Here is a 24,436-nt window from a genome sequence, read left to right on the forward strand (position 1 = left end):
CCCTCCCCCAAGTCCCTCCTCCCTACCTTTTATCTTAGCTTGCTGGACACACTTTCCTCATTCCTGAAGAAGGGCTTGTGCCCAAAACATCGATTCTCCTGCTCCTTGGATGCTGCCTGACCTGCTGCGCTTTTCCAGCAACACATTTTCAGCAAGTAAGGAGTTGAACTAGGTTTCCTACTCCTGATCAGTATCCAATAAAGAAAGAAAGGCTTGGATTTATAGAGCATCTTTTATAAACTTAGATTGTCTCAAAATGTCCTCGAGCCAATTAAATATTTTTGGAGGTTAGTTGCTTTTGGGTGCTGAAAGTACAGCAGTCAATTTGCATACAAGTCCCAGGTAGCTGTGTGAGGTGGACCAGATAATTGACTTCAGCAATGTTAATAGAAGGATAAATATTGCCAAGGACATAGATTGAGTTCCTGTATCTCATCCTTTGAGATACTGTCTTGGAACCTTTTAGGACCATGTGAGGAGGCAGGCAGAGCTTCAATTTAAAGTCTTACCCGAAAGACACTTTGTGGGAAGTACACTTGTTGGGTGTTACTTGTGTACTTTACTGACCCTAGCTGTGACTTCCTTCATGATTGAATAACCCATAGATGCTTGCTGTGCAGATAATTGGGCTGAATTTTAAGAGCCAGAAATGTGTAGGTTGGGAGTAGGACAGAGGTTAAAATCTGAACCTTGACCTCAGCCCACCCATTTCTGGATTTAATGGAAGTGGAGCATGGAGCAAACATCCAACCCTGACCCCCGGGGGGTGGGTTATTAATTTAAATAAGTTAATGAGAACAAGAAAGGTCACTGAACCCAAAATGTTAATTCTGCTTTCTCTCCGCAGCTGCTGCCTGGCCAAATGAGTTTTTCTAGCAATTTGTGACTCTTTCTGATTTCCAGCATTTGAATTTTTTTTTGTTTTATTTAATGAAGCTGATAGCCTCTGATTTAAGCTGCTTTGTAGGCTTCATAATGGGGTAGCTGTGTTTTCTAAGCCTTCAACCACCTGGCACAAGTCGGTAACCATTATTATTGGGTTTCCCAAGCCTTGAGACAACTGACATCTAAAATGAGCTGAGGATAACATTCTGGAGAAGGCCTCTGCCTTTCATAGCACAGTATACAAAGGAATCCACCTATGTACACGTACACATTCTACACACCTTTAGTCCTGTTTATCCTACTGCTCAGCAAGCGTTATTCCTCTCATTCTCCTTGAGTTCTACACTGAGCAGAATTTTGTCCACTTCAAGAAATAGTTGAGAGACGGGCCCATTTCTGGAATCCGACATTGCACTAGTCGTCAATATGCTGACCTGGCAAATCTTTGGTAGCCCTTTAAGCGGCTGCCTCTAGGTTTGTTAGTTAAGGATAATGGGTGGCTTCCTGGTTTGCAGTCCCAATCAGAATACCTGTGGCCTTGAAAGAATGGCAAGTCCATTAATGGGTGCTGCCATAGCAGCAGGGAACTGCAGTGGTGCCTCCACTTTGATGCATCTTCTGAATAAGTACTGAATGTAATTAAATAAACTCCCAGGCCACAATGGGTGGTTGACAGCTATAACTGAGAGATCCTGATGTGCAGTGTGGAGATGCCTCAGGAAAGCCAAGCCAGCTCCAAGTACTGGCCATACTTAGCTCTTGTGAGCTAATCTTCCTGCTGTTAAAATCCCAGCAGTGGCCCCAATCGGCTCAAAAATAAGTTTTTAGTTTTGCAGATTGACTCCCCATTGGTGATGACCCACTTCTGGAAAGATGGCCTAGAAGTCTGATCATGTTGGCCTGTTAACCTGACCCTAACATTTCAGACTTTGTTTCAGTACTCCCCTCAAGCTTCCTGTGCCAGGCATGGAAGATTCTGCCCCCTGTCCCTTTCACAGAAATTACAACAACTAGCGAACAAATTCATAGATGTTATTTATACCATCCAATTTCTCCATATTTTGTCTAAGTATATTTCTGCAAATGTCTATATACCTGTTCTCTGTTCTTCTGGCTGTAGCATCTTGGCATTTTACTCAATTTTGGCTTTAGTAGCAGAGGTTTCAGCTATTTTGATCCTGCTTTGTGGCATTTTCGCCCAGTCATCCTTTTGATTTAGGATCTCTGCCTCCATATTCACAATCTTTCTCAAAACTTACCTCTTCAACTCATTTCCCTACCACTCCTATTATAGCTTAGGACTTGTCAGGACATATGGAAAGCACTTTTGAGAATTCATTGCATGGAAGACCCTATATTATGCTGCAATTTGGTCCAAAACACTAACTATTAGAACCCAACAAAATCTTTATTGATATTTTTAAAAATACTTCTAAAATATTGTTTACATCATACTGCTATCGTAATCCCCATGTTTCACTTACGATAGTCAACAAGGTTCTCTGTTCCTCATGTTGGCAAGTAATAATGTCCTGTTTACTGGTCTTTTATTTTTAAAAAATGATCAAAAAGATTAAAAGCACTCACCTTAATGATGGTAACAAGGCTGTATAATATTTTTCCACTTCTTTTCTAAAGCTTCTATTCCCATTTGGATACAAGTGAAAGCATTAAGTATTACCTAGTGACATGGGACATGGTTCAAATCCAGCCTATAGCTGGGTTGTAGAGCTACATTCAATAGCTGACCATTTCATTAGTTAGGGAATGGTAACAGGCATGATGCCAAATATGAAAGGAGAGAAAACTAGAATGTTTATATGTTGGGTGCAGTGTTGACCTGTAAACCATCAATTTTAACTAGTTACCTCTTAATACCATGAACTACTTCATTTCTACTGTATGGCTTAAGGATATACTTGAAAGTGTTTCATCGTTTTACATAACACAAAGCACTGGCGAGTTAAGGACAGAAAATGAAATCAAGGAGGTCCCAGGCTGCTGTGGGAGGTGAGGGAAGAAGTTATAAAGGCTCTGACCCAAATTTTCAATTCCTCTGACCACAGGGAAAATGCCAGTGGACTGGAGGACAGTTAATGTGGTTCCACTTTTCATGGAAGCATCATAGGAATAAACCAGAGAATTACCAAGCAGCGAGTCATAGGAAACTATTCAGAAAAAATTCAGATGGAGAGAATAGATTTCCACATGGAAAGGCAAGGTTTATTTCGGGATAGTAAGCCTGCGATGGTGCATTTTAGCTATGAAGGGAGGCTGGATAGGCTCAGGTTGTTTTCTTCAGAGCACAGAAAATTGAGGGGGGAGCTGATTGAGGTGGGTAAGATTACCAGATTATGGATAAGGTGGATAGGAAGCAGCTGTTCCCATTTTGTTGAAGGGTCAGTGATGAATCTACATAATTTTAAGGGGAGGGAGGGAATGTTTGGTGGGGGATTTGAGGAAAGTTGTTTTCACTCAGTGAACAGTGGGAATCTGGAATGCATTGCCTGGGAGGCTAAGGCAGGAACACTTACAACCTTTTAAAAAGTATTTGAATGACCACTTGAAATATCATTATGATTAGTTAATGGTAGTTATCTTTTCTCTAAGATGAGGGATTTCAAGACTAGGGGCACATTTTTAAGGTGAGAGGAGAGAGATTTTAAAAAGCTATGAAAGGCAAATTTTTTACACAGTGGTTTGCGTGTGGAATGAACTTGCTGAGAAACTGGTGGATGTAGGTACAATTACACCATTTAAAAGATATTTGGATAGATACATGAATATGAAAGGTTTGGAGGGATATGAACCAGGAGTGGGCAGGTGGGACTAGTTTAATTTGGGATTATGTTCAGCATAGACTAATTGATTGGACTGAAGGGTCTATTTCCGTGCTGTACGACTAAGTGCTGGAAAGTAAAATTGTGTACATAGGTAGATAGGATTTATTTTGGTTGTAGACCTGATGGGCCAAGGGCTTCTTCTATACAATCTGGCTCTATGAGTCTCTTAGTCCATGTACAATTGTTCATTTTTCCTGAAACCTACTGCAGCCATTCAGAAACACTCAAAATTGTGCTTCATTGAAAATAAAGGACTAAAATACTAATTTTAAGCTTAAGAAATAAATGACTTGTGAACTTGCTTACACAAAACCAGTAGTCATATTTTGTTCCACATTACATACTGTATGTTAAAATTAAGTTCAGATGGTAAAACAGTCTAATTTGCATATGACACAAGTAAAGATTTGAGAAGTCAAGTAATTTAAATGTATGTTACCTTATATTGCATTATTTTGTTAGTCATTAATGTATTTATATTTCTTTGATGCAGCCATGGTCACAGAGCTGACAGGTAACACTCAAATAGGTGTTGCTGTCATATTCATTGCATGTTCTGGAGCTGTACTTTGGATGTTTGTGCATGAACATGCCATATAGTGCTGGAGTAAATGTTTTGCTTTTAGTTGTTTCATGTGTACAGAATGATGCACATACTGAAATTTTCATATTATTTCATGGAGAAAAATGCTTATAGGCCGATGTAAATAAAGCTGCAACTGGCAGGAAATATCATTCCTTGAAGAATTATTTATTGAAATCACTGGATCTGCAGCAACATATCTTAATGAATGCCAAGCTTCTTTTCTGCTTCCTGTGCTAATCTGTGTCCATTTAATACAGCCTTAATACAGCCTGTTCAGCAATTTGATTTTTTTTGGTACAAAAGCATCAGCCTCAGTCTACTAACTCTCTTGTGGCTTTCAGTTTTATTTAATAATATTCTGGCATTTGCTTTCCTCATAATGTTTTTGTAAAACGTTATCTTTTATGAGTTTTGTTTGTGAAGTGTTTTGTAACTTGCCCTTGGGTTTAAGTAATTTCTAATTAAAACAAATCATCGTTATAGCATTGTAGAGCATCTTGCATGATTAAAAAATAAGATTTCCACCCAAATGGTAAAGTCACAAAACCTGTACTTTTCAGAATTGTTTATGATGATGTGACATTAACCTTTCATGCATCCCTCCTCTGTAGGAGTTTTAGGAATTTTACCTCAGATTTGTCAAAAAGCAATTCTACTTCCCTTATGACACAGGCAAAGTTATGGATCATTATTTTTGGTCTTGTGCTTTTTGTGATGTATTTAATGTATTCTGAACTTTTTTTAGAGTTCTATATGTTTAAAGGTCAATACTTTAACCTCTATCAAGTTCTGCATTGATTCACACTACGAAGATTTCTGAGGAAAGGTCAATGGACTTGAACAGTTAACTTTGATTTCTCTTCACAAATGCTACCAGACCTGCTCAGCTTTTCCAGTAACTTCAATTTTTGTTACTGATTTGTTTGTTCCCAGTATATGTCAGCAACTGCTGTGAGGATCAGCTTTATCGCCATGGACTTTTCCTTGTAACTGACATTCACAAATACCAGTCATTAGACTGACATGTTTATCGTCACCAACATATGTTAAAGTCTGTTTCTATCATACACAGTTCTCAAATTTCTACCAGAGCTTAGCAAACAGCATTCCATGATGCCAACCATACATATTGGTTGGTATATATGCATTCCTGCTTTTTGTTGGTCATTGTTCATTTTCTGGTGTGGAGCTTTTGAGTGACAAAGAGGCCCTGTTCTACTCAACATAGAGAACAAAGCGTCAGAACCCAGGAGCAGAAATGAGCCGTTTGGCCTTCTGAGCCTGCCTCCCCCATTCAGTCTGATTTTGGCCAATCATATACTTCAGTGCCTTTTTCCTATGCCATCCCTTTTTCTCTACACATCATTGATGTTTAAAAATCATTGATGTTTAAATATACTCAATAACTGAGCCTCTCCAGCCCTGTTGGGCTGAGAATTTCAAAGATTTACTCTGAGTAAAAGAAAATATTCTCTTCATCTTGACACTGTGACTCTCCCCTTGTTTTGAATTTATGTCTCTGGTTCTAAACTCAGGTGAAACATCTTAACTGCATTGACCATGTCTATCCATTAAAGTTTTTTTTTGTGTTTCAGTGAGATTTTTCAAAACACTAGAGAATACAGACTCTGTTTCCCCAGTGCCTCCTGACAGGACAACATAGCTATCCCAGCAACAAGTCTGATGATCCTTTGTGGCTCTTCCCTACATGACAGTGAAAGCTTTCCTCAGCAATGGGACCAAATCTGTACACCATATTTCAGGTGTAGTCTAACCACGGTTTTTAACAATTGAAATAAGACTTTGCTACTTCATAACCTGAATCCTCTTAGAATAAAAGCTGCTGTTCCATTCTCCTTCCTCATAGCTTGATGTCCTGCATGTTAGCCTGCAGTTACTTGTTGATAATAGCACTCAGGTCCCCTTTGTACATCTACGCTTTCTACTCTTTTAGTATTTAAGAAATACTCTTCCAGTCTATTCTTCCCACCAAAGTAGATACCCTCACATTTTTCCACATCATATTCCACGTGGTATGTTCTTGCCCACTGACAAGCTTTGTGGCATTCCTTACACTTGGAAATATTATGTTTGGACCCACAAATGAATCATTGATATATATTGTGAATAGCTGAGACCCAGGAAGCATCATTTGTAACAGTGAAAATGGTCACTCAGAACACCATTGAATCCTTGTGAGTTCCTCTTACCTTGGCCTGAGAAGTGATGATGTTTCTTCAAAATAGGCCACTCTTTAAAACTGTCAGTCATGAATTCCACTGTTGTGGTTTGCACCCAGACTAAATCTAGGAAATTACTTAGTCAGACAAACCTCTTTCCTAGAAGAAGGAAATAATAATCACAGAATGGTTGCAGCACAGAGTGAGGCCATTTGGCACATTATGTCTATGCCAACATCTTTGGAAATGCAAGTTAGCTGCTCCAGCTCCCATCCCATTTGCTGTAATCATGTAGTTTTTTTTTAATGTTTACGTGCTTATTCAATACCTTGTGAAGACCAGAATTGAAGCTGCATCCATCACAACCTCCAGCAGTATATTCCAGATCCTAACCTTTTGCTGTAGGAAGAGATTTTTCCTCCTGCCTTTGGTACTTTAATGTTTGACTTTTTTTCAGCAATGGGAACAGTTTCTTTCTATTTACTCAGTCCAGACTCCCTCATGACTTTGACCATTATGGATTGATTGACCTACTGGTCAGTCACAATTAATTGGATGGTGGAACATGCTAATCACAGTCTGATAAACACATCATCAAATAAAATTTGACTTGTGCCTGATGGTTTATTTTTAATTCAAAATCTTTCAATGTGCTCTTTTGACTTGGAGACCTACATGGTTCTGTGCATGAGCGAGGTTTTCTAATTATCTTTTTTAATCGTGCTGAAATCATTGACATCTAGTTATGCTGCCAAGTTTATTCATTGGTCTGTTGTTATATCACCGAACCTACCCTATAATCTATCGTTAGCATTAAATTTTCAGCCGTTTTAGCTTGGTTGAGCAAATTAAATCCAGTGATGATGGGTGGCTGTTGCTCAACTATTCTCAACTATGCTGTGATGCTGTTCTGGTCATGGTCTATTAAAGTATCTATTTGTCTTAGTGGCATTGCAGTGAAAATTCACCAGACTGACTCCTAGATTAAGGAGAATAAGATGAATATTCTTCAGAACTTAAAATAATTGAAGGTGACATAATTGAAATATATTAAATTGGCACGGGTTTTGACCGTTAAGATGCTGAGGAGTTGTTTCCCCTGACTGGGGAATCTAGAACTAGGGTTTGATGCTTTAAGGAGTTGACTGTTTAAGACTGAGAAAAGGAGGAATTCCATTACTCAAATTCCTTTGCTCAATCATGTCTATCTGAGGGCTGTGAATGTTCCACTATTGAGAATATTCAAGGTCAGCAGTTGATAGATTTTTGCATACTAAAGGAATCCACTGGTATGATGCTAGACTGGAAAGGAGAGACTAAAGTAGAAGATCAACCATTAAACATAGAAACCAGGAGTAGGAATAGGCTATGCAACCCTTTGAGCATGGTCCACCATCCAGTATAATTATGGTCCATCATCCAAACCAGTAAATATCCTGTTTACGCATTCTCCTCATGTCGATTGATCCCTTTAGCCCTAAGGAGTCCTTCTTCAAAACATTCAAAATTTTGGCTTCAATTGCTTTCTGTGGAAGACAATTTCAGAGGCCCACCTCTCTCTAGTTGACGAAATTTACCCCTTAGCCCTAAATGGCTAACCCCATTTACTGTGATCCTGGGTTCTGGACTCCGTAGTCATTGGAAAAACCCTTCCTGCTTTTATCCCATCTAGTCCTGTTACAATTCTGTGTTTCTTTGAGATCATCCCTCATTCATCTAAGCTCCAGTGAATGTAGTCATAGCCGATCCATTCTCTTTTCATACATCAGTCCTGATATCCAGGAATAAATCTGGCAAACCTTCAGAGTCCTCCCTCTATAGCTAGAACTTCCTTCCTCAACTAAGCACACAGTACCCCAGGTGTGGTCTCACCAATGCCCTGTGAAATTGCAGCAAGATGATTCTCATTATGAAGGCCAACAAACATTTCCCTTCTTAACTGCCTGCTGCACCTGCATGGTAAGTAAACATAATCTTACTGAATAGCAGAGCAGGCTCTAGGAACTGAGTTACCAATTCCTAATCTTACTATTTTTATGTTCTTATAAACACCATCTCAGTATCACTGAGGGAATTACATTTGCGTGTAATGATAAGATGAAAAACATATTTACGTAGCAATATGTTACAATCTAGAATGCACTGCCTGAAAGAATAAGAAACAAATCTGTGGAGTGTGAATGAAGGAATAGTCGTGGCTACGTTGTTCTTGCAGGGGGCCAGAGTGGATTCAACAAGCCAAATAACCGCCATCTGATGTAACCGTCCTATGATTCCAAAATTCTGTTTGCTACAATATTTTCTAACCAACCAGTTACAGAGTCATAGAGATGTACAGCATGGAAACAGACCCTTCGGTCCAACTTGTCTATGTCGATCAGGTATCCCAACCCAATCTAGTCCCACCTGCCAGCACCAGGCACATATCCCCCTAAACCCTTCCTATCCATATACCCATCCAGATGCCTTTTAAATGTTGCAATTCTACCAGCCTCCACCACTTCCTCTGGCAGCTCATTCCATATATACACCACCCTCTGCGTGAAAATGTTGCCCCTCAGGTGTCTTTTATATCTTTCCCCTCTCACCCTAAACCTATGCCTTGAGTTCTGGACTCTCTCATCCAAAGGAAAACACTTTGCCTATTTATCCTATCCATGCCCCTCATGATTTTATAAGCCTCTATGAGGTCACCCCTCAGCCTCCGACCCTCCAGGGAAAGTTCAAGCATATTGTAACATACCTCTGGAGCAAGGGGACTGAACCCAGGCCTCGTCTGTCAGAAGTAGCGACACCACTACTGCACTACAAGAGGCCCAATTCTTTTAATTTTAACGTGTTACCACTTACTTTGTTCTGATAGGCAATTGAAAGCATATTACAAGTGATCAATTAGACCTGTAAAATCCAAAAATACTATGGATGCTGTAAATCAGAAACAAAAATAGAAATTGCTGTTGCTGCCAGTCCTGCTGAGCTTTTCCGGCAATTTCTGAATTAAACCTATGGTTTGATCCAAATGGCCTCTGTGAACTAATATCAACTCTCTTATTAAATCCCAATTAACAAGTAGAGTTAAATGGTTTCCATTTTGCTTTATCCAGCCTAAAGAAATCCCTTTAATTCTTTTAAAATTTTATAATCAATTTATTCAGATGTGTTTGATGCACCTCTGGAGGTGGTAGGATTTGAACTGAGGACACGACCATTGTGCCACAAAAAACCCTCCAGAAATCCTTTAGACTGAAATTCTGTTCCAATCCCAGTAATGCCGTCATTTGTTGCTCTGCAAGTGGAGAATTGTGAGGAAAATTTAGCCCAACTATTTGTCTGAACCCTAGGACATGCCTAAGTGAGCTTGTTGCAAAATATCTGTCTCCACTGTTTTGTTTGAAACCTCTAGACCTGATGGGCGCAGTTTGATTAATGATTAGGACCAAATCCTTTTTATTAGTTTCACTGGGCAGGTTTTGTATTATTGATGCCCTTCCTTCGGTGGTAATGGTGGAAGCTGCTTTTAGTCGTACTTTGTTGTTATGCCATAAGGGTCATGTACAATGCCACTCCATTGGTGCAACATCAAATTAAATCTGTGTTTCAGAGACATTTATAGTGTTGAATTTCTCTTTGGATCCATACAATTGTAATTTTAATATTTAATTTCTAATATTTTTTGCATTTACACTAATCATTTTAAAATCCCAATTTTACATGACTTAGTCGTCCCCTTCTCTTTCTATCATTCCTTACAGTTAAAAGTACCTGAGACTTCAGTATCAGGAGTAGCTTGTATATCTCTGCTGTTATTCAAAGGTCAGGTCTTTTGTAAATCATTGACTTTGAGCAGATGGTAACACAGTATTAAGGAACTTTAACCAGGCAGAACTAATGCACACCTCTTATGCTGTGATGCCATGCAAAACTAAGAATTTCATAATTCTCTCCATTCAGCATTTGGTATGCAGCCATCTGTAGGTGAGGATCAAATAAATTAAATCTGTGTAAAATAATATTGTTAAAATCCCCATGGAGATCAATAACTTAAAAAAGAAATTAGAACTTGCACTGAAGATTCCTGGCATTCAGCTTCTGTAACAAACAAACTAAAAGCAACACTAACTAAACACTGCTGTATTGGACGACTTATCCTCTAAACAGTAGAAAGGACAGCCCTCAATTAACACTCCAAATAATTAAATATCTCCTTCCACATTATATTTTACTTTGTTCCCTCAGTAAACACTCTTCTTCCAGAATGAATCCAAAGTAATTCTTACTCCTGGAGGCTTGCTTACTTTCTTTTCCTTTTCCAACCAGATAATTTCTAATTTCCAAACTTGTTTTCAAAGTCAGGGTTACCTTCCAGATAACCCGTATCTCGCCAAAGCCTGGTGAATCTTCCAGTCTTACATGGATCCTCATTACCTGAGTCTCATCAATTCAAGCTTAGCTCCCACATATATGATTGTGTAGTAAACCATTGAGACTTGTTTCCTCTATCTCTCCACCTCAGATTCTTAGACATTGAACTTGTGAGGCTCAATGAAAAATCTGCAATCCAACTTTGGTGGCTTTCTGAAGAAGGGCCTGTGCCCGAAACGTCGAATCTCCTGTTCCCTGGATGCTGCCTGACCTGCTGTGCTGTTCCAGCAACAAAGTTTCAACTTTGATCTCCAGCATCTGCAGACCTCACTTTCTCCTGGCTTTTAATGGACCCTTCCCCCTCAATGCCCATCTCAATGGTGATCTGAATCAACTGTGCTTTTTACTCAAGTGAAATGCTATTCTATCTTTAAATTAAATAAACAATTTGAAGTATAACTATTTACAAAATTTAAATTCCTAACACTTCTCTGGATCTTTGAAGACTAACAGTCTATTCACAGTCAGCACAGTTGCTGTTGTCATTGTTTACAGATATGAATATCTTGCACCTTCTTCCCATTGAACAATAAGGGCCTCCCTTTAAGAACCAAGCTTGTTGCCATCAGAATTCAGACCAGGACACATGCCCCCTTTGTTCCTACATTTATTCTAAAAGAATCAATCCCCAAACATAACAATCTTTATAAAACCTTGTGTTTGTAATGATATCATGATTGTGCTAATTACCTCCCTGTAGAACTAATTTGCAGCTTTTTTCTATTCCATAGAATTTTTAAAAAACTAACATCTTTATTCCCTTGTTTATTATTCATGATTAGTAATCCAGTTAACTGGAAATCATAAGAATCGGGCAACTTTACAACTTAAGGAAAGTAAACAATCTGAACATTGTTCAAGAGTGAATATGATCACTTACTGAAAGGATTTATAATCCTGAGTCTGCTTCTCAAGTGAAATCTATTGATAATATCTGATAGAAAATCCAATTACTCTGAAGTTGTTTATATCTACTCTTCTGATATAGAGAAACCTCGATTAACCGAATTTCAGATTATCCGGACAAGATTGCAAGGTCCCAATGTTTGGCTAACAATGTTATCTGGCATTTGATTATCCGGCATTTGATCAACCCCAGTGAAATGCTGCCCACCTGTGTCATCGAGGTTCCTCTGTATTTTGTCTTAAGTCATCAATATATAGTTTAAAGCTATATTTTTTTTGATGACAGAGATATTCTGTCTAAAAGTTTGCAACTGTATTTTATAAACTGAATTCATTATCTGAAGACCCACTGTTATACACTGCCTCTATAGTTCACACTTCATACTTTATAGCAGAATATCTGGCATAGTGTTATAAAGAAGATTGAAGTTTAAGTTCAAAAGGTATAAAAAAGCATTAAAATGGTACTTTGCTGGTTCTGTAACAAAGGTAATATATGAGATTAAGTCAACTACATGTCATCTAATTCCTGTGTTAACTTTAAGTAAGACTAGTACAAGATTTCACTTGTTTATGGGCAATCAATATTGCAAAGTTTTTGAGAACACCCATTGTTAATTTTTTTCCCTTCCATAGAAACTGAAATGTTTTAGGTACATATACTCAAAAATGGAGCAAGTCCTACATATAATGTGAAGGATATTTGTACACCAACCTGATTTTTTAATATTGCTGACACTGTGTCCTTGCCAGAAAGCCACATGTCAAATGCACATTTTTTCTTTGTGCATGGGAGGGTGGCTTGGAGTGCATGTTGGTCAGATCCTCTGTAGCCTTTTATTTTAAACGGCTGAGGCTACTTCTTGGTTTAAGAAAAAAGATGCTTTTAGTTTGTTTCCATTCCTGTCACTTACTTTATTTATTATTTGTTGAACTTGAGTATTTAATGTGGCTGAAAGTTTAAGTAAAACCCTTATGTTGTTACTATTATTGGTATAGCAAATCTCTTTTCTTTTCCTTCTTCAACTTGTTGACTTAAACCTGTTTTTTCTGCATAACACTTGAATTGGGATTTCAATAGATGGAACAAGGCCTTGGAGGTGCATTGCATCTAAAATACTACACGTAGAATGCCTTTCACCTTTTCAAATGTTTTATGTAACTTAAACATAGTCTTTGTTTATTTAGTTCTCACTATTCTGTATTTTCTGTCTCCAAATCTCCAGGACTGATGGACGCCGATGGTCCTTGGCCTCCCTACCTTCTTCTGGATATGGAACCAATACACCCAGCTCCACTGTATCTGTATGTATTGATTATTTTGCAATAGATTATCATTGGTATGAACTAACGATAGGAGAAAGTGAGGTCTGCAGATGCTGGAGATCAGAGCTGAAAATGTGTTGCTGGAAAAACGCAGCAGATCAGGCAGCATTCAGGGAACAGGAGAATCAACGTTTCGGGCATGAAGAAGGGCTTATGCCCGAAACATCGATTCTCCTGCTGCCTGACCTGCTGCGCTTTTCGAGCAACACATGAACTAACGATAGACCAAAAGCCATATCTTGGAATTGTGCTGATAATGTGATCATGTAGTCTAGTACATTAACTCATAAAATATATAGAGCAATGCAGTATAGTAGGAAGTCATCTGGCCCTCCTGCATGTGGAGGATTGTTGAAAGAGTTTTCCGATTAGCTGTTCTTTTTCCTGTCATTCCCTCCTTTAAGTTTCAATCCAACTCCCTTTTGGTAAGTTATTATTGCAGCTGCTTTCACCATCCTTTCAGACAATACATTCCAGATCATCATAACTCTCTATGGCAATTATTTTTTCCTCTTTTGCCAGATTCCTTATATCTGTTTCCTTATATCAACCACCGAAAATAGTTTCTTTTTATTTACCCTATCAAAACCCTTCATGATTTTGAACATCACCATCAAATGTCCACTTAACTTTCTCCAGTTTCTCTAGTCTCTCTATACAATTAAAGTTCTTAATTGCTGCTACTACTTTCATAATTTTTCACTAGCACATTCTCTCAGGTCTTGCAAATTATTTGAAATGTGGTTCCCAGGATTGACCACAATTATCTAACCGGGGCATAACATCATATTTTATAAAGGTTATCCATAATGTCATTGTTTGTTTTACTGTGCACCATCCATGCAGCCACTGGCCCTGTAAGTCTAATGGATTTCAATTTTGCTGGCATCTATTGTGTTATTTTACAAAATGCCTTTGAAAGTTCATATACATAATATTAATTGCACTACCCTATTACTTCTGTCTGTTACTTTAGTAAAGAACTCAATCAAATTAGTCAAATATGATTTTTCTGCAGCAAATCCATGCTGGCTTTCATTTATTAACCCATATTGTTTCCAAGTTGACCTTCATTGATACCTTCTTACAATGCCATCAGGCTGACTGAACCACTGGGCTTCCCTGTCTTCCGCTTGTGAGCAGAAATGTCACATTTGCAATCTTCCAGTCCTTTGGATCCACTGCCATATCGAAAGAGCTATAGATTATTGTGGCAAAAGTGAGGACTGCAGAGGCTGGTAATCAGAGTCTGGATTAGAGTGGTGCTGGAATGATGAAGGGCTTTTGCCCGAAACATCGATTTTCCTGCTCCTCAGATGCTGCCTGACCTGCTGTGCTTTTCCAGCACCACTCTAACCTAGACTGTAGATTATTGTGGCCAGTGCCTCCACAATTTACACCTTTTACTCCTTTAGTAATCTGGGGTGCATTCCAGCTCGACTGAGTACCTTTTCTTCTTCAAGTAATTATCAACCTTTGAAGTGTCTCTTTTTCTAATCCTATTGAATATCTCTGCTCCTTCACAGCATTCCCTTAATTCTTGAAAGCAGGTACGCATATTTAGCACCTTAGTCATGTCCTCCCACAAGACCTTCTTTTAAATTTCATCTAACTACCCTTTGCTGTTTATGTTAGTGAAATACATTGAGTTTTCCTTTATATTCATTGCTGGTCTCTTCTTATCCTCCCTTTGACCCTCTCATTCCATTATTAGATCTCTATACTTTCAATATTCAGTTTGGCTCTGCACTGCACTATGAATTTTACATGAGTCATGTTTTATGTTTAATTTTAAGCTCTAGATTTTAAGTCATCTAGGCAATTCTGGCTTTGGACGTCTTCCATTTTCCCTTTGAGAATGTGTCTTGTCCGCAACTACATTGAATGTCTTTCAGGATTAATTTACTGTCTTACGTGTAAATCATTGATTCTAGTCCATTTGAACCAGATTTTATTTTCCTTGTCCTTTTCCATAACCAATCTAAAACTAACGATATTGTGATCATGATTTCACAAATATTCCCTCGGGGAAAGAAATGCTCCACTTGCCCCACTTCATTATCCAGAATTAGGTCCAAATGCTGCATATTTCCTTGTTGAGCTGGAAAAGTATTGATCAAAAGAGTTGTTAGGTACAGTGTTCAGTGATAACTTCCCTGCTTTGTTCTTTATAAATTTATTCCTGGTCTATAAATCACACATACCATAATAACTACTCAAATGTTCTTCCACCTTTCTGTGAATTGCCTGCAAATTTGCTCTTTTGTCTTCTCATTAATTGCACCCAGTGACTTATTAGCTCCTTGATTACTATTTAATTCCAATCAAGCTGATACTGTCTTTTCAACACTTTGAGCGCATCAACCCTTTCTAACACTAACATTGTCTTCATTTAAATATTGCCATCCCTCCTTTTATCTTCAATAACTTTCCTGAATATATTATAAACAGAAAGACTAAATGTTCATTCTTCCAACTGTTTGAGCCATATCTCCATTACTGTGATTATTGTCATCACGTATGTGGCTTGTTCTTGGAATTTGCCAATCTTATTCAATACAATTTAAGCAGCAATGCACACATACTCTAACTTCATTTTAATCTGTCATAGATTCCCTATTATATTCCTCCTATATCTGAGCAACTCTTTACTCTAATTCTGTTTGTCTCTCTTTATACCTTTTGCATTTCTTCTCCACAAAAAATTGTGTCTTCTCTCTTTAAAAATGTAGAAAATATATATACTCATACTTTCATTCATTTGCCAGTGTCATAGAGTTATAGAGATGTACAGCACGGAAACAGACCTTCGGTCCAACTTGTCCATGCCGACCAGATATTCCAACCCAATCTAGTCCCACCTGCCCATATCCCCCCAAACCCTTCCTATTCATATACCCATCCAGATGCCTTTTAAATGTTGCAATTGTATCAGCCTCCACCACTTCCTCTGGCAGCTCATTCCATACACGTACCACCCTCTGCATGAAAACGTTGCCCCTTAAGTTTCTTTTATATCCTTCCCCTCTCACCCTAAACCTATGCCCTCTAATTCTGCACTCCCCCACCCCAGGGAAATGATTTTGTCTATTTATCCTATCCATGCCCCTCATGATTTTTTATAAATCTCTATAAGGTCACCCCTCAGCCTCCGACGTTCCAGGGAAAACAGCCCCAGCCTGTTCAGCCTCTCCCTATAGTTCAAATCCTCCAACCCTGGCAACATCTTTGTAAATCTTTTCTAAACCCTTTCAAGTTTCACAACATCTTTCCAATAGGAAGGAGACTAGAATTGCACGCAATATTGTGTCATTTTGCTTGTATATTGAATGATTAAGTAAACACTGGCAGTGGATATTGCAAATTAACCAACAATAAGAGATGTTGCCATAATTAGTGAGAGTACATTCCTTTTGTTGTAACTATGTCCCTGATATTTTTGGGCGATCTATGATCAATGAATATCAGCAGTTGCTGGTGTCAATTTTTGGAAATTCTCCTTCAAGTCTAGGCTGATGATTCGTTTTCCATTTGTGTGAGAAATTTCAATCATATAATAATTGTTCATACCAGGAAACCATCATTTTTTGCAGTTATTCTTAATGCTGCTTCCTATTTCTGAAGACTTGAAAAATGAAAGCCCTTATCATAGATCCTTAAACTACCTTAAATACTATAATAATCCTTACATTAAAAAAATTAAATGTTGAAAATAATTGTGTAGATCATGTTGGCGGAGATTTATCTTGGATTAAAAGCATTTGAGTATGTATCAGTATTCCTCTGACAAAATTCCATATTTTTTCGTTGAAATGATTTAAAGTTAAAATGGTTAGAAAGGCAAAATAAAGTATAGAATATTAGAAATACATGCCACCAGCATATAAAAAGACAGATGCTGACAATTTTGAAATGCTCATAAGGCTGAAGGCTAAGAGTTATGTTGGCATTTTACTAAGGATGGGAAATATGAAAAGGGGAGTAAAGATGGCAAGTTGACCAACTAACAAGCCTTGCCCTTGTTCAGCCTTGGATCCAGAGTTAATGTTGAGGGGCTTCAGGGCAACTTCCTTCTGTTTGTAAGCCACTGTGTTGTCACCTACGCTGAATCTGCCCTGTTAGTGGTAAAGGACATATCCTGGATTGTGATGGTGGTGTCTGAGACATTGTCTATAAGGTATGATTCTGTGATTATGAATATATCAGGCTGTTACTTATCTGTGAGACAGCTCACCCAGTTTTGGTCCTAGCCCCAGATGTTAGTAAAGAGAACTTTGCAGGATTGACAGGGTAGTTTTTGCCATGTGGTTTCAGGTGCCTAGTTTGATGTGAGGTGGTCCACCCAGTTTCATTTCTTGGTTGAGACTTTGCAGCAATTGATGCAACTGAGTGCCTTGCTTGGCCTTTTAGAGGATAGTTGAGAGTCAACCACACTACTATGGTTCTGGAGTCACATGTAGATTAGACCAGGTGAGGATGGCAGATTTCCTTCCCTGAAGGACATTATTGAACCAGATAGGTTTTTCCTGACAATCGACAATGATTTTCTGGTTACCAGTAGATTCTTAATTCCAGATTTTTAAAATTAAATTCACATTCCACCATCTGCTATGGTGGATTTGAACTTAGGTCCCCACTATTATTAGCTGAGTTTCTGGATTAATAGTCTAGCAATAATGCCACAGAACCGATACTTCCCTATGTTATTGTTCATGCACAATAAAAAGAACGAGAAACAAATACAAAGAACAAGGAACACTACAGCCCTTTGGCCCTCCAAGCCTGCGCCAATCCATATCCTCTATCTAAATCTGCCATCTGTTTTCTAAGGATCTGTATCCCTCTGCTCCCTACCCATTCATGAAATCTGTCTAGATACATCTTAAATGATGCTGCCCTTCCCGCCTCTACCACCTCCGCTGGCAACGCGTTCCAGGCACCCATCACCCTCTGCGTAAAGAACTTTCCATGTATATCTCCCCAAAACTTTTCCCCTCTCACTTTGAACTTGTGATTGAGTCCTTCACTCTGAGAAAAGGTTTCTTGCTATCTACCCTGTCTATACCTCATGATGTTGTAGACCTCCATCAGGTCCCCCCCTCAACTGCCTTCTTTCCAATGAAAATAATCCTAATCCTCTCCTCATAGCTAGCACCCTCCATACCAGGCAACATCCTGGTGAACCTCCTGTGCACACACTCCAAAGCATCCACATTCTTTTGGTAACGTGGCAACCAGATCTGTACACAGTATTCCAAATGTAGCTGAACCAAAGTCTTATACAATCATAACATGACCTGCCAACTCTTGTACTCAGTACCAAGTCTGATGAAGGAAAGCATGCTGTATGCCTTCTTCACCACTCTACTGACCTGCGTTGCCACCTTCAGGGAACAATGGACATGAAAACCCAGATCTTTCTGTACATCAGTTTTCCCCAGGACCTTTCCATTTACTGTATAGTTCGCTCTGGAATTGCATCTTCCAAAATCTTCCATGTCCCACTCCTCGGTAAATCTTCCTCACATTTGTCCAGATTGAACTCCATCTGCGATTTCTCTACCCAACTCTCCAATCTATCTATATTCTGCTGTATTCTCTGACAGTCCCCTTTACTATCTGCTACTCCACCAATCTTAGTGTCATCTGCAAACTTGCTAATGAAACAATCTACATCTCCTCCAAATCATTTATGTATATCACAAACAACACTGGTCCCAGCATGGATCCCTGTGGGATACCACTGGTTATAGGTCTCCATTTTGAGAAGCTCTCTTCCACTACCACTCTCTGTCTTCTGTTGCCCAATCAGTTCTCTGTCCATCTAACTAGAACACCCTGGACCCCATGTGACTTCACCTTCTTCATCAGCCTACCATGGGGAACCTTATCAAATGTCTTACTAAAGTCCATGTGTGTGATATCTACGTCCCTTCTCTCATCAATCAACTTTGTCATCTCTTCAAAGAATTCTATTAGGTTTGTAAGATGTGGCCTTGCCTGCACAAAATCATGCTGCCTATCACTGATAAGCCCATTTTTTCCAAATGGATACATATCCTAACCCTTAGTATCTTGTCTAGTAGCTTCCCTACGAGTGACGTTAGGCTCACAGGTCTCTAATTACCTGGATTATCCCTGCTGCCCTTTGTAAACAAGGGGACAGCATTAGCAATTCTCCAGTCCTCTGGGACCTCCCCCATTTTCAAGGATGCTGCAAAGCTATCTGTTAAAGCCCCAGCTATTTCCTCTCGCTTCCCTCAGTAACCTGGGAGAGATCCCATCCGGTCCTGGGACTTGTCCACCTTAATGCCTTCTAGAATACATAACACTTCCTCCCTCCTTATGCCAACTTGACCTAGAGTAATCAAAGTAATCAAAACTAATCTCAACATCCGGCATGTCCCACTCCTCGGGAAATAAAAATGCGAAGTACTCATTAAGAATCTCACCCATTTTCTCTGATTCCGCACATAACTTCCCTCCTTTGTCCTTGAGTCGGCCAACCCTTTCCCTAGTTACCCTCTTGCACCTTATATATGAATAAAAGACTTTGGGATTTTCTGTAACTCTGTTTGCTAAAGGTATCTCATGACCCTTTTAGCCCTCTTAATTCCTCATTTCAGATTGGTCCTGCATTCCCGATATTCTTCCAAAGCTTCGTCTGACTTCACACCTTATGTACGAAGCTTAGACTTTATGTACACATAAAGCTTTTAGCTAGTCTCACAATTTCACCTGTCATCCATGGTTCCTATATCTTGCCATTTTTATCCCTCATTTTCACTGAAACATACCTCTCCTGAACTCTAATCAGCCTCTCTTTAAAAGCCTCCCACATATCGAATGTGGATATCCCTCATACAGCTGCTCCTAATCTACATTCCCCAGCTCCTGCCGAATTTTGGTATAGTTGGCCTTCCCCCCACTTTAGCATTCTTCATTTAGGACCATTCTCGTCTTTGTCCATGAGTATCCTAAAACTTATGGAATTGTGATCACTATTCCCAAAGTAATACCCCAGTGAAACGTCAACCACCTGGCCGGGCTCATTTCCCAATATCAGGTCTAGTTTGGCCCCTTCCCGAGTTGGACTAAAACTCTCCTGGATGCTCCTTACAAATTCTGCTCCATCCAATCCTCTAACATTAAATGAATCCCAGTCAGTGTTGGGAAAATTAAAATCTCCTATCACCACCATCCTATTGCTCCTACATCTTTCCATAATCTGTTTACATATTTGTACCTCTATCTCACTTTCGCTGTTGGGAGGTCTGTAGTACAGCCCCAGTGTTGTTACTGCACCCTTCTTATTTCTCAGCTCTGCCCATATTGCCTTACTGCTCGAGTCCTCCATAGTGCCCTCCTTCAGCACAGCTGTGATATCCTCTCTGACCAGTAATGCAACTCTTCCACCCCTTTACCTCCCTCTCTATTCCACCTGAAGCATCGAATTCCTGGGACATTTAGTTGCCAATCATGCCCTTCCCTCATCCAAGTCTCAGTAACAGCAATAACATCATGCTCTCAGGTACTAATCCAAGCCCTAAGTTCATCTGCTGCCTTGCATTAAAGCAAATGCACCTCAGACCACCAATCCCTCTGCAATCATCCACCACTTCCTGCCTACTCTTCCCCTTAATCACGCTAACTTCATTATCTAGTTCCTTACAGGCTTTAATTATTACCTCCTTCCTGTCCACTAACCTCCTAATTTGGTTTCCATTCCCCTGCCACATTAGATCCAACCCTCCCTAACAGCGTTAGCAAAAGCACCCCCAAGGATACTGGTTCCAGTCTGGCCCAGGTGTAGACCATCCAGTTTGTAATAGTCCCACCTCCCAAGAACCGGTCCCAATGTCCCAGAAATCTGAACCCCTCCCTCCTGCATCATCTCTCAAGCCATGCATTCATTTTAAATATTCTATTGAAGAGGGCACTCAGTAAATCACGTACCATCATTTGCATTATTTAAAATCAAGCATTTCATAGAATCTGCAGTATGAAAACAGGCCATTCAACCCAACAAGTCCTCACTGATTTTCTGGATAGCATCCCACCCAGACTCCACCTCCCCCATACCATCCTTCTAACCTTGCATTCCCCATGGCTAATCAACCTCACCTACACATTCTAGGCGTTATGGACAATTTAGTATAGCCAATCCCCTTAAGCTGCACGTCTTTGGAATGTAGAAGACATCAGAAGAGATGGTAATATTAGCGGATAGAGAGTAGGCATGGTGTAAGTCGGATTGTGTCAGTCACTTGAGGAAGAGATTTATCTTGTGGACAGGGATAGGCTGGGACAGTTGGGATAAATTTAACCAACTTGCCTGAGACCAGCAAGAGCAGACAGGTTTTGCACCCTGCTCAATTTTGCTGTAACTGAAACTAATGGAGAGTAACATTGGACGGGGTGTAAAACCTCTGCATTTTCCTTTGGACTTCTAGCCTGCTGAGTGTGCTTAAAATCACCCAATTCTTTCTGCTGGGACAGAGATTCCTTTGTATTTTGAGGACTGATGGGTAGATTCGGGATGAACTTGGACAACACGGAGTTGTCAAATGATAATATTGTGAAATTTAGAGAGAGAAGCTTTCCCAGAAGTGATATCAATAACATTTTGGGAAAGTATTACTTTGAATTGATCGATAGTAAAGACATGGGTCAGAGATTGTGACCTGAATTCACTTTGGGATCGCTTACATCTGGATCCCACACCATGTTTGGAAATAGACCCCCGACAGGATTTTTGATGAGCGAGCTGTTATACTTCCTTTTGTACTTATCCTTATGTAAGCTTAGCACAATTGTTTCCAACCTAAGTTCATCCCTTTTAAATATACCACATAATGGGTAGAGTTTCATTGAGGATCTTTTACTCTGACATCATTTATTAAACCGACCCCATTACGCATCACCAAAACAGCCTGATTCCTGACTGGATCCACAACATATTGTTCTTAGAAACTGTCCTGAATACACTCCATGGCTTTTTTTCTCATGGCTTCCTTTGCTTATCTGAGTGGCCCAATAAACATGAGAATTGTAATCACCCATATTTACAGGAGAGAAAAGAAAATGTTTCTGTTGCAGCATCAGACAAGATGATGAAGAACTGAGGACTAGGGTAACTCCAGCGTAAATTGAAGAGAGATTTTGAAAATGTTCTTATAAGTTCATAGAGAAGGTGGTTTGTAGGAAGTACTGATAACAGGAGCCAGAGTAATGGTTTACAAAACCATTGAAAGGCTTCGGTGGTCGTAAGTGAATCCAAAAGAAGAAAAAAATTAAACTGCAGTCCACTTATTGGCCAATGGTCGAGGCAAATATTGAGAAAGGAGTGTCCAAGGAAATAAGAGTGATAGACAAGAGGAAAAAAGGAAAATAGCAAAGTTAGAAGAGAATGAAAGAAATAAAGTGAAGTCAAAAGAGTTCAAAACCTTCTCAGAGCTGGCATTCTAGGTAGAAATAATGGTAACATGGATGCTTTGATATTTTCACAAGGTTTGTGAAGGTTTGTAGCTCAGGTTGAGGTTTAGGGTGTAGGTTTGCTCGCTGAGCTGTAGGTTTGATATCCAGACGTTTCATCACCTGGCTAGGTAACATCATCAGTGACGACCTCCAAGTGAAGCGAAGCTGTTGTCTCCTGCTTCCTATTTATACCTTTCTCCTGGATGAGGTTCCTGGGGTTTGTGGTGATGTCATTTCCTGTTCGTTTTCTGAGGGGTTGATAGATGGCATCTAGATCTATGTGCTTGTTTATGGCGTTGTGGTTGGAGTGCCAGGCCTCTAGGAATTCTCTGGCATGTCTTTGCTTAGCCTGTCCCAGGATAGAAGTGTTGTCCCAGTCGAAATGGTGGTTTTTTTTCATCCGTGTGTAGGGCTATAAGGGAAAGGGGGTCGTGTGTTTTTGTGGCTAGCTGGTGTTCATGTATCCTGGTGGCTAACTTTCTTCCTGTTTGTCTTACGTAGTGTTTGTGGCAGTCCTTGCATGGAATTTTATAGATGACGTTGGTTTTGTCCATGGGTTGTACTGGGTCTTTTGAGTTTGTTAGTTTTTGTTTGAGAGTGTTGGTGTGTTTGTGTGCTACTAGGATTCCGAGGGGTCTCCGTAGTCTGGCTGTCATTTCTAAAACTTCTTTGATATATGGTAAGGTGGTTAGGGTTTCTGGCTGTGTTTGGTCTGCTTGTCATGGTTTGTTCTTGTTTCGTTTTGTGATGACAAAGGTGTCATCTACGTAGTGGACCCAGATTTTTGGTTTGATGATTGGTTCTAGAACAAAGGCTAGAACAAACAGCCTACCAATCATCAAACTTCACTTGGAGGTCGCCACTGATGATGTTACCTGGCCAGGTAATGAAACGTCTGGATATCAAACCTACAGTTCAGCGAGCAAACCTACACCCTAAAGCTTTGATATTTATTGTTGAACTAATTGTGCTGTCCATTGTTGTATTAGTTGTACAAAATAAACACTGCACTTAGACCCCTACAGTCATAACTACAGCTTTCTTAGAGTCAAAGCAAACTTGTTGGGATAATTACAACAGAAGTGATGATTCTGGACATTATTGACATGTAGTCTTTAAATAAGATCCCTCTTGGTTAAATTTTGAACATTTCCTGTGTAAGCTAAAAATCAAAATCTTTTTATTCCTTATCTCCCAGATTTAGAGATTGACAATAAATACAGGTCTAGCCAGCAGTAATCAGATCCACGAATGAGTATAAAAAATTTTAATAGTACACATTTCAGCAGCAGTATTTTGTGACAAGATATGTTGTCTTAAAAATTACATTTTACCTTTATGATAAATATGCTTTGCTTTACAGGAGTGGGGTGACTGTGATGTAATCTCAATTATGTAGGCAACATCAGTCAAATTTGTTGTAGCAAGTAACATCATATTCATTCAGTAAATTAGCAGATATAGTTGATATTTTTAATTTACCTTGAATGCTTGTTTTTCTTACCATCATTTCCATGCTTTAGTAATTTAGAACAGTGGACTTGAGACTGATGAGAAATAGCACTTAGAACGATTTTATTTACTGCACACAGTCATCCTGCTCATCACAGGAAAAACTTCACCAGCTGCCATATCAGCCGACAGCCGATGAACTGCATTTTCTCAGCAAGCACTTCAGCACAGAGAGCATCACAGATGATGATGGACGACAGTCTCCTGCCATGCGTCCTAGGTCACGCAGCCTCAGGTTAGTAGTATAAAAATAAATCTTGACAAGCCACACCAGTTAAATGGAATATTGCCTCACGAGG

General features: G+C 39.4%; 1 protein-coding gene across 10 annotated transcripts in view; it reads left to right on the forward strand.

Annotated features, from left to right (window-relative positions):
* mast2 (microtubule associated serine/threonine kinase 2) overlaps window positions 1–24,436 on the forward strand; it is a 411,089-nt gene that overhangs the window by 292,249 nt on the left and 94,404 nt on the right. For 8 of the 10 annotated variants that reach the window (XM_043699133.1, XM_043699131.1, XM_043699134.1 and 5 more), the window contains 3 exons: window positions 4,222–4,242; window positions 13,049–13,127; window positions 24,218–24,372. In XM_043699133.1, the coding sequence (XP_043555068.1) occupies window positions 4,222–4,242; window positions 13,049–13,127; window positions 24,218–24,372 (255 nt within the window). The remainder of the gene's footprint in view (window positions 1–4,221; window positions 4,243–13,048; window positions 13,128–24,217; window positions 24,373–24,436) is intronic. The other 2 variants (XM_043699132.1, XM_043699135.1) reach the window with 1 other exon arrangement.

Source organism: Chiloscyllium plagiosum, chromosome 11 (genome assembly GCF_004010195.1).
Source record: "Chiloscyllium plagiosum isolate BGI_BamShark_2017 chromosome 11, ASM401019v2, whole genome shotgun sequence".
In the NCBI taxonomy this organism is placed as follows: Eukaryota; Metazoa; Chordata; class Chondrichthyes; order Orectolobiformes; family Hemiscylliidae; genus Chiloscyllium; species Chiloscyllium plagiosum.